The sequence below is a fragment of the Kluyveromyces lactis genome (genome assembly GCF_000002515.2).
Source record: "Kluyveromyces lactis strain NRRL Y-1140 chromosome A complete sequence".
Taxonomy (NCBI): Eukaryota; Fungi; Ascomycota; class Saccharomycetes; order Saccharomycetales; family Saccharomycetaceae; genus Kluyveromyces; species Kluyveromyces lactis.
In genome coordinates, this window is record NC_006037.1 from 439,258 (window position 1) to 452,297 (window position 13,040).

At 40.9% G+C, this 13,040-nt stretch overlaps 6 protein-coding genes across 6 annotated transcripts; 3 read left to right on the forward strand and 3 right to left on the reverse strand.

Annotated features, from left to right (window-relative positions):
* Positions 1–91: 91 nt before the first annotated feature.
* Positions 92–2,677, forward strand: HIR1 (Hir1p; the record flags this gene model as incomplete). Its single annotated transcript, XM_451216.1, has 1 exon — positions 92–2,677. One exon carries the CDS (start codon positions 92–94, stop codon positions 2,675–2,677), a length of 2,586 nt encoding a protein of 861 aa, XP_451216.1.
* Positions 2,678–3,203: 526 nt separating this feature from the next.
* On the forward strand, positions 3,204–5,561 carry LEU1 (3-isopropylmalate dehydratase LEU1; the record flags this gene model as incomplete). The annotated part of the gene is made up of 1 exon (XM_451218.1): positions 3,204–5,561. One exon carries the CDS (start codon positions 3,204–3,206, stop codon positions 5,559–5,561), a length of 2,358 nt encoding a protein of 785 aa, XP_451218.1.
* A 213-nt stretch (positions 5,562–5,774) lies between these two features.
* Positions 5,775–9,530, reverse strand: SLA1 (cytoskeletal protein-binding protein SLA1; the record flags this gene model as incomplete). The annotated part of the gene is made up of 1 exon (XM_451219.1): positions 5,775–9,530. The coding sequence occupies one exon, from the start codon at positions 9,528–9,530 to the stop codon at positions 5,775–5,777; it is 3,756 nt and encodes a 1,251-aa protein (XP_451219.1).
* An 802-nt stretch (positions 9,531–10,332) lies between these two features.
* MPO1 (2-hydroxy-palmitic acid dioxygenase MPO1) lies at positions 10,333–10,854 on the reverse strand (the record flags this gene model as incomplete). The annotated part of the gene is made up of 1 exon (XM_451220.1): positions 10,333–10,854. The coding sequence occupies one exon, from the start codon at positions 10,852–10,854 to the stop codon at positions 10,333–10,335; it is 522 nt and encodes a 173-aa protein (XP_451220.1).
* Positions 10,855–11,140: 286 nt separating this feature from the next.
* Positions 11,141–11,881, forward strand: SCL1 (proteasome core particle subunit alpha 1; the record flags this gene model as incomplete). Its single annotated transcript, XM_451221.1, has 1 exon — positions 11,141–11,881. The coding sequence occupies one exon, from the start codon at positions 11,141–11,143 to the stop codon at positions 11,879–11,881; it is 741 nt and encodes a 246-aa protein (XP_451221.1).
* Positions 11,882–12,222: 341 nt separating this feature from the next.
* Positions 12,223–12,669, reverse strand: LDB7 (Ldb7p; the record flags this gene model as incomplete). Its single annotated transcript, XM_451222.1, has 1 exon — positions 12,223–12,669. The coding sequence occupies one exon, from the start codon at positions 12,667–12,669 to the stop codon at positions 12,223–12,225; it is 447 nt and encodes a 148-aa protein (XP_451222.1).
* Between the last annotated feature and the right edge of the window lie 371 nt (positions 12,670–13,040).

Below are 13,040 nucleotides of genomic sequence, written 5' to 3' on the forward strand. Positions count from 1 at the left end.
GCTAATCAAAAGGGTTGGACTAATCTGTCAGCACTAGAAAATAACACCATTCGGAATAACTGGTACAAATTGGTCTTCCAATCACTTATCTATGAAATTATTAAAGCTTCCCTGGTTACAGCATCGAGAAGAGCATAAAAGCTATGAGGTTTATACATGCGATGTGAGTCCTGATTCCCAAAGGCTAGCAACAGGAGGGTTGGATGGAAAGATAAGGATATGGTCTATACCCGACATTCTGAAATTTGCCTCGAATCCCAATGCTTCTACTGATAAAGACATATTAATGAAGCCATTAAGCACGATGAGTCGACATGCAGGTTCAGTAACCACAGTGAAGTTTTCACCGGATGGCAAGTATTTAGCCAGTGGATCGGACGACAGGATATTACTTATATGGGAGTTGGAAGGTGGTACAACGCAACCGATGTTTGGAGCTGAAAGTACAGACATTGAGCACTGGAATGTACGAAGAAGGTTGGTGGCTCACGACAATGACATTCAAGATATTTGTTGGGCACCGGACTCCAGTATTATGGTAAGTGTTGGGTTAGACAGAGCTATCATAATATGGAATGGATCCACGTTTGAAAAGGTGAAAAGGTTCGACGTTCATCAGTCTCACGTCAAAGGTGTAGTATTTGATCCCGCCAATAAATATTTTGCAACTGCCTCTGATGACAGAACAATCAAAATGTTCAGATACCATAAGACTGGTGAAACTTCATTCTCTGTAGAACACGTAATCACGGAACCGTTCAAAGGTTCTCCATTGACCACATATTTCAGACGGCTCTCCTGGTCGCCTGATGGCCAGCACATCGCCGCACCAAACGCTATGAACGGACCTGTATCTACAGTTGCAATAATTGAGAGAGGTACATGGGAATCACCGGTAAGTTTAGTGGGCCACGATCAACCAACGGAAGTGGCATCATTCAATCCAAGAATTTTCAAAAGACAGAAAGACGATTCTACGACTGACACTATTGATGGTAAGAAGACAGGAATCTCGGATGAAGTTGACTGTATAGTTGCGAGCTCAGGTCAAGATAAAACACTGGCTGTATGGTCAACTTCCAAAGCTAGACCTTTGATAGTGGCACAGGATATTTGCGGCAAATCTATTACCGATATGAGCTGGACTCCAGATGGTAAAATACTTTTCATTACATCTTTGGATAGTTCCATAGTAGTACTTACGTTCGAGGATAATGAATTTGGTGAAGCCATACCGTTAGAACAGAATATTGAGTATTTGCACAGATATGGCGTTGATAAGGACTCGTTAGTGTTCCCAGAGACTGTCGAACAGTTGATACTCGAGGATCAGGCGAAGAATCTCAAGAAATCAAACGTTGATATGAACTTGTTGGAAAATAGGTTGGGGAAGCCCGGAACAATAGCAGAACCCAACATCTTACAAGTACGGAGTAAGAAAAGAGCACAACTAACTGGTACCGGTAACCATACAGATAACAACACCACCAGTAAAGCCGAGCCACCACATGTCAATATTTTGCAAGTAAAGAGAAAGAATAAAGTGACTGGTGTCACTGAGGTACTTCACGATACGGTCGTCAAGAATGGTAAGAAAAGAGTGGCTCCAACATTAATAACTATGGGCCATTCGCCAGATAAGAGCAGAAAACGCGTTATATTATCTACTGCGCAGTCGTTAAATAACACAGTTCAACCTACTACAAAGCCTGCACCGGAGGAGAAGTCCACTTTGGCAAAGTTGCAGTCCACTAAATTGAGTAAGCCATCGTTTAGCATCCCACGGTTGGGTATCCATACGTTAATAATGGGTTTCAAAGAGAGAACAAGGGAAAACTTCATAAACCAAGGCTCTACGGATTCTACAGTAGATGAAAGCAACGTAAATATCGATGAAGGCCCACAACAGCTGGAACAAAATTCTGCGGAAGAACATCTATTAACCCTAAACAGTAAAACTACGCTTGAAAAGATATGGAGGGACGAGCCAAACACAAGATATTTGGAGTTCAATTCAATTTTACCCGATGCAGACGCTGTATTAAGAGAAATGGGTACCATTGATGATCTATACGTGTTAGAAGTCAGAAATGGTGTGGAGAGAAGTATTCAATTCGATACAGAGGCATTATATGACAATTCCACTCGTGTGTTAGGGTATCATGCCGGTCAAAGATCCTTCGAGCTATTTTTCCCCGATGTTGTTCTCACATGTGTTGGATGTATGGAAACGAAGACCTGGATTTTAGCTACGACTACAGGCCAATTGTTTTTCATTGATACCTTAGGACAAGCACGGTGCCCTCGGATCTCTATCGGCCACAAAATCATCAAACTATGTACTTCTCAATCTCACGTCATTGCGATTACGGAAACTGCCCTCATATACGTATGGGACCTAGTGTCTATGTCTCTTACACTTAAAAACATTCCCCTGCTACCGTTACTCGCCCGTGATCCCATCACAGGGAATAGGGCTCGGTTTACATCAAAAATCAAGTCAGCAAAGATGACGGAGAACAAAGACTTGCAATTAGTTATGACAGATATCGCACCTGACTCAGATTCAAATCCTTCCACGTTGCATTTCCTCTACTCCTCGTCACTTTCGTGCTGGTGTTCTCCAAAAGAAGCACTCCTAGTAGACGCATCTGTAGAACAAGTAATTACTAGTTGATAATGAAAGTCATTTAAGTCACTAAAGTCATACTATACAATCGATTCTTATCGCTGGACCTATTGTCTGGAACTCGCGAAATCTTGGCTGAATGAAAACTTCCATGGCCCATAATACATTCTCTGCTCATGACGCCGGTTCCGGCTCTTTTTCATTTTGCCGGTACCGGCAAAATGATGAGTCAGCTGTCATATATTTTTCCCGGTCCGCTATCCTGCAACGGCGAAAAATTATCTATGCAGCTTGCTTTTTTTAAACTATGTATGAGATGACCAGTGAAAAAAAATGAAATCATGATATATAAGGATGCGATGACTTTGTCAGCTGTTGAAAGTTCCTCGAATGTAGGTATCGTTTATTCATCCTCGTATTGGTTTATATTCTTTTGTCATATTCAGCTCAAGCAAAATAAAAGTAAGCTTTACTTTAGCACCGTTGAAGAGGCTATAAGTTTTGAAATTAAGGGCTGTATCTGTTAAAAAGTCAGACAAGAACATAGTAAAGTAGAGTTTATTTATATCCCATTATGACTGCTCCTGCTGCTACCGAATCAAACGGTCCACAAACCTTGTATGACAAGGTTTTCCAGGACCATATTGTCCATAAGGATGAATCTGGATCATATTTGTTGTATATTGATAGACATTTGGTTCATGAAGTTACTTCTCCACAAGCTTTTGAAGGTTTAAAGAATGCTGGTAGAAAAGTTAGAAGAGTTGATTGTACCTTGGCTACAGTGGATCACAACATCCCTACTGAATCCAGAAAGAATTTTGTCGATACTGCATCTTTCATTAAGCAAGCCGATTCCCGTTTGCAAGTTCAAACTTTGGAACAAAACGTTAAGGATTTTGGAGTCACATTTTTTGGTATGACTGATGCTAGACAAGGTATCGTGCATATTATTGGTCCAGAACAAGGTTTCACATTGCCAGGCACCACTGTGGTGTGTGGTGATTCCCATACTTCTACTCACGGTGCGTTTGGTGCACTTGCATTTGGTATTGGTACCTCTGAAGTTGAGCACGTCTTGGCTACCCAAACCATTATTCAGGCCAAGTCGAAGAACATGAGAATTTACGTTGATGGTCCATTGTCCCCATCAGTGACTTCTAAGGATTTGATCTTACACATCATCGGTGTCATTGGTACTGCGGGTGGTACTGGTTGTGTTATCGAATTCGCAGGTCAAGCAATTGAGGAACTGTCTATGGAAGCCCGTATGTCCATGTGTAATATGGCCATCGAAGGTGGTGCCAGAGCCGGTTTGATTCAACCAGATCAAACTACTTTCGATTACATCAAGGGTAGACCTTTGGCTCCAAAGGGCGCTGAATGGAACAAGGCTGTCGCCTACTGGAAGACTTTACACACCGATGAAGGTGCTCAGTTTGATTACGATATCACTATTAAATCAACTGATGTCATCCCAACAATCACTTGGGGTACTTCTCCACAAGATGCATTGCCAATCACTGCCTCTGTTCCAGATCCGGCAACCATCTCTGATCCTGCTGTAAAGGCTACTGTGGAAAGAGCTTTGAAATACATGGGCTTGACTCCAAACGTTCCATTGAAAGAACTTTCTATCGATAAGGTCTTTATCGGTTCTTGTACCAATGCTAGAATTGAGGATTTGAGAGCTGCTGCTGCCGTCGTTAAGGGACATAAGAAAGCTGATAATGTTAAATTGGCTATGGTTGTTCCAGGTTCTGGTTTGGTGAAGAAACAAGCTGAATCTGAAGGCTTAGACAAGATTTTTGAGGAAGCTGGTTTCGAATGGAGAGAAGCTGGTTGTTCTATGTGTCTAGGTATGAACCCAGATATTTTGGACCCTGAAGAACGTTGTGCTTCTACTTCCAACAGAAACTTTGAAGGCCGTCAAGGTGCTCTATCTAGAACTCATTTAATGTCTCCAGCAATGGCTGCTGCTGCTGGTATTGCTGGTCATTTCGTTGACATTAGAGATCATGAATACAGAAACAGCGATGTTCCAAAGGTTTCCATTGAGCAAGAAGCTGAAGACAAAATCTTGCAAAATGCTGTCTATGAACACGAAAAAGAACCAATCGAAGAGGGCGAGTCAGTGGATGAACAAGTCGATGATCAACAATTGGATATCCCACCTTCTGATCATGTAACAAAGGAAACCCCTCTCAAAGATGCTCCAACATCTGCTCCAAAAGGTATGGATCCTTTCCTAAAATTGGACGGTATTGCTGCTCCAGTTGACAAGGCGAACGTTGACACTGATGCCATCATTCCAAAACAATTTTTGAAGACTATTAAGAGAACAGGTTTGAAGAGTGGTTTGTTCTATGAATGGAGGTTCACCAAAGGTCCTGACGGTAAGGATGTAGAAACTGATTGGGTCTTGAACGTTGAACCTTGGAGAAATGCTGAAATCTTGGTCATTACTGGTGATAACTTTGGTTGTGGTTCTTCCAGAGAACACGCACCATGGGCCTTGAAGGATTTCGGTATCAAGTGTATGATTGCCCCATCTTTCGGTGACATTTTCTACAACAATTCCTTCAAAAACGGTTTGCTTCCAATCAGACTTCCTGAAGATTTAATCGTAGAAAAGCTTTCGCCATTGGCAGAAGCTGGTGCTAAATTGATAGTCGATTTACCATCGCAGAAGATCATGGATGCTGAAGGTAATGTTCTTGTGGATCATTTCGATGTTGAGCCTTTCAGAAAACACTGTTTGGTTAACGGTCTTGATGATATTGGTATCACAATGCAGAAAGAAGAGTACATTGCTAAGTATGAAGCCATGAGAAGAGACAGGTTCTCTTTCTTAGAAGGTGGTTCCAAACTAATAAAACCTATCAAGGGTACTAAGAAGAGTCCATTTGGTAACAGGGCTCAAGAGTGGTAATCCTGCATCAAATTAAATTGATTAACCTATCACATTATTTATCGTACATCAATTTACTATTGAACCATTATTTATTTATTACATACTTTGCCTAGTATTTAAGTCACATTATTTCAAGTCATAACCGTCATGAAGTCAGTTGAGATTGATTAAATACAGTTCTTATGATCTAAATTACAAATTATTACTCCAATCAAGACTGAAAACTGGGAATCAGAATCCAAACGGATTGCTGGATGACGCATTAAAGATATTTGCTTGTCTTTGTTGCTGAGCTTGTGGACCGTTACCAAAACCGAATCCAGTTGGCTGATTCTGCAGTGGTTGCTGGGACAAATTCATATTCTGGAAGGAATTTGTTACTTGATTGACACCTCCTTGGTTATTGAATGATGTTTGAGGTGCTGTATTCATACCTCCGGTTCTTTGTAAATTGATACCAAATGACGATTGTGGCTGGAATCCACCAGTCGTAGTTTGAGATAAACCAAATGAAGTTTGTGGTAGGTTGCTATTGAACGGTTGTTGAACATTAGCACCACCAGTTAATTGATTGCCGAAGGAGAGCTGAGATTGTTGAAGAAGAGCGCCGCCAGTAAGTTGATTTCCGAGGCTTGGTTGGTTTTGCAAATTGATACCACCTGTAAATTGATTACCAAACGTTGTCTGGGGTTGTATGTTCATTTGATTGCCGGTAAATAGATTCCCAGAATTGAAGTTTGGCTGGATGTTCGCTCCACCTGTGAATTGGTTCCCAAAGGTAGTAGCCGGCTGTATATTCGCACCTCCTGTGAATTGGTTTCCGAAAGTGGTAGCAGGTTGTAGATTAGCACCTCCAGTAAATTGGTTTCCAAAAGTGGTGGAAGGCAGCAAATTAGCACCTCCAGTTAATTGATTACCAAATGTGTTAGTTGATTGCAATGGCATTGCACCGGGCATTTGCGTGTTGAAGGAAGTAGGAGGTAAGGCACCACCAGTCCTTTGTAAAGGCATTGCGCCTCCTGTGATACTTGAACCAAAGGTTGTAGCGGGGAATGCTGTTTGGGGTTGTACACCAAACGTCGTTTGTGGCATCAACCCTCCAGTGTTCGCTGGTATCAAACCGTTCGCAGTCTTTTGAACTGGCAAGACAGTACCTGTTGGTTGCATACCAAACGTTGTTTGAGGTGCAATCATACCTCCAGTCCTTTGCAGAGGTACTAGCCCCCCAGTCGGTTGGAATGGCATTAAACCGCCTGTTGCTACTGGCATCATAATGAATCCCCCTGTAGTAATAGGGATTAGATTATTACCACCAGTTTTGAATGGATCTAATGGAACCAAAGAAGTACCCGTCTTATTTGCTGACAGAGGGGTTTCTTCCTTTTTATTCGAACCGTTAGTGGTGACAGATTCTAGATGCTTGACATCTGGAGCTGGTGTTTCTTTCTTCTTCGGCTCTAAAGGTTGCAAATCAAGCAAATCTTGAAGTGACCCAGAGAAATCCTGAGCCTTGTTGGAGCTGTCGCTGGCTTTAGCAGCAGGTCTAACAGTCCATGCATCATCATCTCTATTCGATGAATTACTATCTGGTAATAGATTATGAGATACGCCTGCAGATGCGGGAGCACCTGTATGGTTAACCTTCAAGGATCCATCGGCTTCAGTAAACAATCCAGTTGATGGAGAAGCCTCCTTTGTTCTGCCAAACTTGTTATCTAGATACTTCATTACTCTTAAAATGTCACCTTCACGTAGACCTAAGTTTCTTAATAAAGAAGGCTCGATATCTGGCAAGATTTCTTCACTAATTTGCTCTCTTTCGAAATTAATGGTGTAGCGTTGACAATTGTTGACATCAACACCAGCATTCAAGAAAAATTCGAACCAATCGTATTCGGGATTCTTGGAGCTCTTTGTGACAGGGTGCGTTTTGCTTGCTTCACTGCCTGGTCTTGGTGGTTTCACAGGTGGCAGTTCTTTGTCTTGTGCACTCCTCAGCTTTTCTCTTTCGCTTTCCAAGAGATCTCTAGCCCTCTTTAACTCTTTAAGTTCTTGCTCTCTTAATTGTCTATCACGTTCTCTTTCTTCAAGTTCCCGTTCACGCTCCTTAGCCTTTCTTCTTCTTTCACGTTCTGCGTTTACTGCACTACTGTCATTATTTGAACTCTTGGGTTTATGTTTGAATTTCTCCATAGACATACCCGTCAATCTTTCCACATACAAAATATCATCTTCGGACAATTTGTCTGCAGCAACAGCAATTTTCACACCGTTCACCTTATGTAAGTTAACCTTCCCATCGACACAGCCCAAAAACTGTGCTTCAACTTTGAAAGTACCACTTCTGTCTACCCAAATTCTAACCTTTTTAGGATCAGGGAACTCTTTATCATCAGTTTTCTTCTTCTTGGAGAAAAAGCTCGAAGTTTTAGACTTTTTCTTCGATACATCTTGATCAGCATCCTCTTTCCAGCTGCCAACTAAATTTTGAGTAAAGTTAGAAGTGTTAGATCTGGATCTGGTCTTAGACTTACTCCTAGAAGGGCTTTCATCAGAAGGCCTTGATGAGCCTGATCCGCGTGTTTCGACAAATTGTGCGGGGACAATGCCTCTTTTACCTGTTTCTACAGATTCACACATATACCAGTCTTTCGAAGTCCTGTCATCTAAGATATTAATGTAGTCGCCTTCTTTAACGGTGAGTTCATCAGGAGAGTTAGCGAAAAAGTCATATACAGCTTTAGCTCTTTTCTTGGTCATGGCAGGCCTTGAAGCAGCTTCAACTTCACGTAACCCAACTGCTGTCTGGGCACCTTTAATCTCACCCAAGACGCCCATGATCTCGTTAGCCAGATCGTTAGAGCCAGTATGCAATTCCAAGTTAATGTAAGGGTTTTTAAATTCAAGAAATAGATGCTTTTTTTCATTGTTATAGTTGATCAAATCTTTAACTGCCCATTCTTGATCCACTTTTGTCTTTGCAGAGAAGAAATGAATACGTTCAGCAGAAACAGTCAACGTAGCTTTACATTTCTTACGACCATCAACCTCACTAACAGACCAAACATGTTCAGCGGTCGAGGCTGAAGGTCTTCCATTTCTAGATGGCAGTGGAGGTTGATCTTCCTCATCGTCATCGAAATCGTAATCACGCTCATCATCTGAATAATCTCTAGTTATTTGGGAAGTTCTATTATTGTCTCTTGGGTCATCACGATAACTTGTTTGGTGTTCAGTATTAGAAGGTCTTTGAGGCATTGCTGGAGGTTCTGCTACTGCTGACTCACGCTGGACTTCTGTGGTTGCCGTATCGTTTCTCTTTGGAGGTGGAGGGAGCAGTGAAACATCAACTGGCATAGTTGTATGAGACGCAACGCCTGCATTTGATGCTGGTGGTGGTGTCGATGTAGATGGAGCTCCTGGAGCATCTGCTGTACTTGCAGCGCCAGCAGGGGTAGATCCGCTTCTGAATGATGGTTGAGAATTGACTCTGTCCAACCTCTGAGGTGGAGCTGGAAGTTCAGAAAGGGGTAGAACAGCTGGGGCTTGGTGCTTAGACTGTGTAACTCCTGCAGCGGGACCTCCAGCTTGCTGCGATTGTTTTTCCACGTAATTACCTGGCACAAACCCAACCTCTGAATTCTTGGTATTCTTCACCAAGAACCAATCTGCATCCCTATCGTCATACAATTGGAACGTATCGTTTTCATGGAATACCAATTCCTCATTGGCATTCTGAACTTGTTCATAATCGTAAAGCGCAACTACACTCCCAATCACTGGAGCCTCTTCAATATATGTCTTGGGGACCAAACCTACGGGTTCATCCTGATCAGATCCGATAACTCTCTTCTTAACGGTCCACCAATCATCAATGCTAGATTTTTCTAAAAGATACAATAGATCACCCTCTTTGACAGTTAGTTCCTCATCTGTTTGCGCAGAATAATCGTAAAGCGCCTGGTAAACACCCAAAAACACCGTCATTGTAGGTATTTAAATGCGTCAGGAGCCAAGTAAAAGGACCTATAAGCTTCCAGATTGTATACAAGGCCAAGAGGATCCCTATACAAATCGCCAATCAAATTTAATTATCCAAACTAAATTGAAATCAAAAACTAAAAGAATGCAGGAATACGAGACACTTCCTTTTTGTCGTCTCTTTTCGGTATTATGCTATTTCCTTTTATTTCTCCGTTTTGATTGGTTTTTTTTTTTCTCTTTTGCACAATTGCAATGCAACTCGCGCACTCTATCTAAACCTCAAGAGTTTGTCTGGCCTTTCTAACCCAATTCAAGCTAAAACTTGTTTATACGAATTACTTATATATGTATAGACATATATATATTTATATATGTTCTAAGTATATTGATAGACTTATTCAATTATTTTGGGCCTAATCTTTTCTCATTTTCTGATTCTCTCATTTTCACTCAGAAAAAGAACAAATGAAAATACCGACAGCACGCAGCACCGGTTCCTGGCAGTGTGGTACAAGAACCTGCAGTTTTCGAATTGTTTTTCTGTGATCCTTTGGTTACCCGGGGTTGTGTTTCGTACATGATGATACGGTGATCCCGGATCTGGAAATAAAAAGGGGTTCTTGCCCAGTTCTAGTCATGTGACTGCGAATCGCAGAGATCTGATAGAAAGAAGAAAAAAAAGAGATCATTTCTATATCACGTGATTGATGTTTCAATTCCATCATGGGTTCAAGTATCGTTATTGTCATCATCATAGAAGTCATAAATAGAGCATATATACTGTTTAGGCGAACGGAGGTTAAGTTTATTTACTCGCTCTCATACGATCTAGCTCTTTGTCAACACGAGCTTGTAGATTCTTCTTAAGTTCAGGCATGAACCCTAAAATAAATAGTAATTCGTAAAGGATGAAGTATGGCGCTAGCACAAGACTTTGCACCAAGTTATCGAGAAGCGCAGGTTTGCGCTTCTCGAAAACACCGTGGCCAATGAACTGGAAGATCCAACTGATCACAAATAATATCCAGGCAGTGGTCTGTGTCATCTTAATAGTCCCGTCGTTCAAAAATTTGCACGTCAGTGCCAATATCAACGACGCAAGGATTCCGGTACCTACTCGTAACAGTATATAGAACAACCCAAATGACAACGCTAACAAATGAGTCAAGGTATAGCCATTCCAGATCTTAACGTCGTTCAATATACGCATGGATGTAAAGAGAATCGTTGGGACAAAAATGCTATGAATTAACACATTCCCAGTATTGTTATGATAAGCTTTGTAGAACGCTAGTTGCGTCTCTAGATCTAGAAGACTGGGACTCATTCTGAGACTTGGTAGCGCAAAACCGTAACACGGATGCTTTGCTTGTGTTTTTTGATGTTGCTGTTTTTTTTCTTATTGATTGCATTATCTCAGTTGTCTTCCCCTTCCTTAATATTTCATTTCAATTTTAACTCTAATTTCAACTTTTAAATAATTTTGGTGGCAAACACATCAACGCACTACAGTTACCTTTACCAAGATATACGAAGAACCTGGCAACTCATTGATCTTCCTGTAACTACTGAATCTCAATCGTCAATTGGGAATCCCTATAACCACATATCCTATGTCTGCTGCAGGTTACGATCGTCACATTACTATTTTCTCTCCAGAAGGTCGTCTTTACCAAGTCGAGTATGCCTTCAAAGCGGCCAATCAACCTAATCTAAACTCAATAGCCATCAGGTCCAAGACCGCCTCTGTGGTAATTAGCCAGAAGAAAGTCCCAGATAAGCTTTTAGATCCTAAGACGGTTAGCTATATTTTCCCAGTGGCAAGACATATCGGGTTCTGTGCCACAGGACCGGTTCCAGATGCCAGAAATATTGCATTGAGATGTAAAGCCGAAGCTAGTGAGTTTCGTTATAAATATGGGTATGATATCCCATGCTCCGTACTAGCTAAAAGAATGGCCAATTTGTCGCAAATATACACACAAAGAGCTTACATGAGACCATTAGGGATTATTTTGACTTTTATTTCGTACGATGAGGAAACAGGACCTGCTATTTTCAAATGTGACCCTGCTGGTTACTATACGGGGTACAAGGCTACTGCCACTGGCCCAAAACAGCAGGAGTTGAACTCTGCTTTGGAGAAGCATTTCAAGAAGTTAAAGGACGATAAAATCGATGAGGAAAGTTGGGAAAAAACCGTTGAGTTCGGTATCACTACCCTAATTGACTCATTAGGAACAGATTTCAGCAAAAATGATCTAGAAGTTGGTGTAGCGATTAAGGATAAATTCTTTACGCTAACAGCTGATGAAATTGAGGAAAGATTGGTCTCTATTGCTGAACAAGATTAAGGTAGAAAATTTCTTTCCCCCTCATATAAATATATAATTCAAAACAATATCACTTATTGTAGTTCCAACATCAAATCTCATACAAGCTACTCTTGAATGTTGAGGTATTTGAAATCATTCAGCGACTAATGGTTCAATAAATGTTACAATTTTCAGCTATACATATAAAAGTATATATGTATATATAGGTATTTGGAGAATCTTCTTAAAAGAGTTCATAGTCTAAAATTCGTATGGCCACAAGCATCAGCTGTCAGTATCGTGTTCAGTTCACTTCCCTTGCCTATCAAATAACATCATCATGACAAGTCAGTTACCGCCTCTCTAAATCAGTATGGATATTAATTCCTATAGTGTTTTTGTTTGTGTGGGGCAGCTCCATATGGGTTACCACCACCCATTATGGGTAGATCAATGGCAGGTACCATGCTTACACGTTCTAAGGCCTTTCTTCCCTCTTCAAATTGCCTCTTCCTAAAGTACGCTGCAAATTCGTTGGCCGATAAAGACTCTAATTTCGATTTTGGCACGTATGGACCAAGCAATTGGTGGTCCCAATGATACTCTGCAAATGCAGCTGCTTCTGCCTGCTTAGGTGAGAGTGGACCTAAGTATTCATGAACTGGCACACGTCTTCCTTCAACTGTATCCTTAGGTTTCAACTCGTCTCTATCTTTCCTCTGTTGTATTTCCTCTTCCACTAGAAAGGCTAGTTGGTTTTTAGTGAAAGAAACTTGTTCTGCACCATCTAAAGTATCCAGTGTGCATATAGCATCGTAGTAACCCATGATTTTAATCGTCCTATTGTAGATGAATACTGATATGAATATATATCAATCTTGAATCTGTGATCTGCCTTTGACCTTTATTCATCATGTATTTTCAGCTGTATGTTAAATCGACAAAAAGTCGAATTTTCATTATGGTGCACATAAACCACCACATAGTAAAGAGGAACGTCAGTTGACAGAAGTAGTAAGAATATACACAAAAGTTATCTTTTGAAACTGTAGATAAAAGTTACAAATAGAATATGTAGTATCGCACATCATGTCTTAAGCAACTAATTCTTACTTGTTGTTGTTACTCTTTTTCCTTTTAAATAGATGGAGCTTTTTTAGTTTTGGTATTCATTCAGAAGGCAAAATGTCTGGTTGAG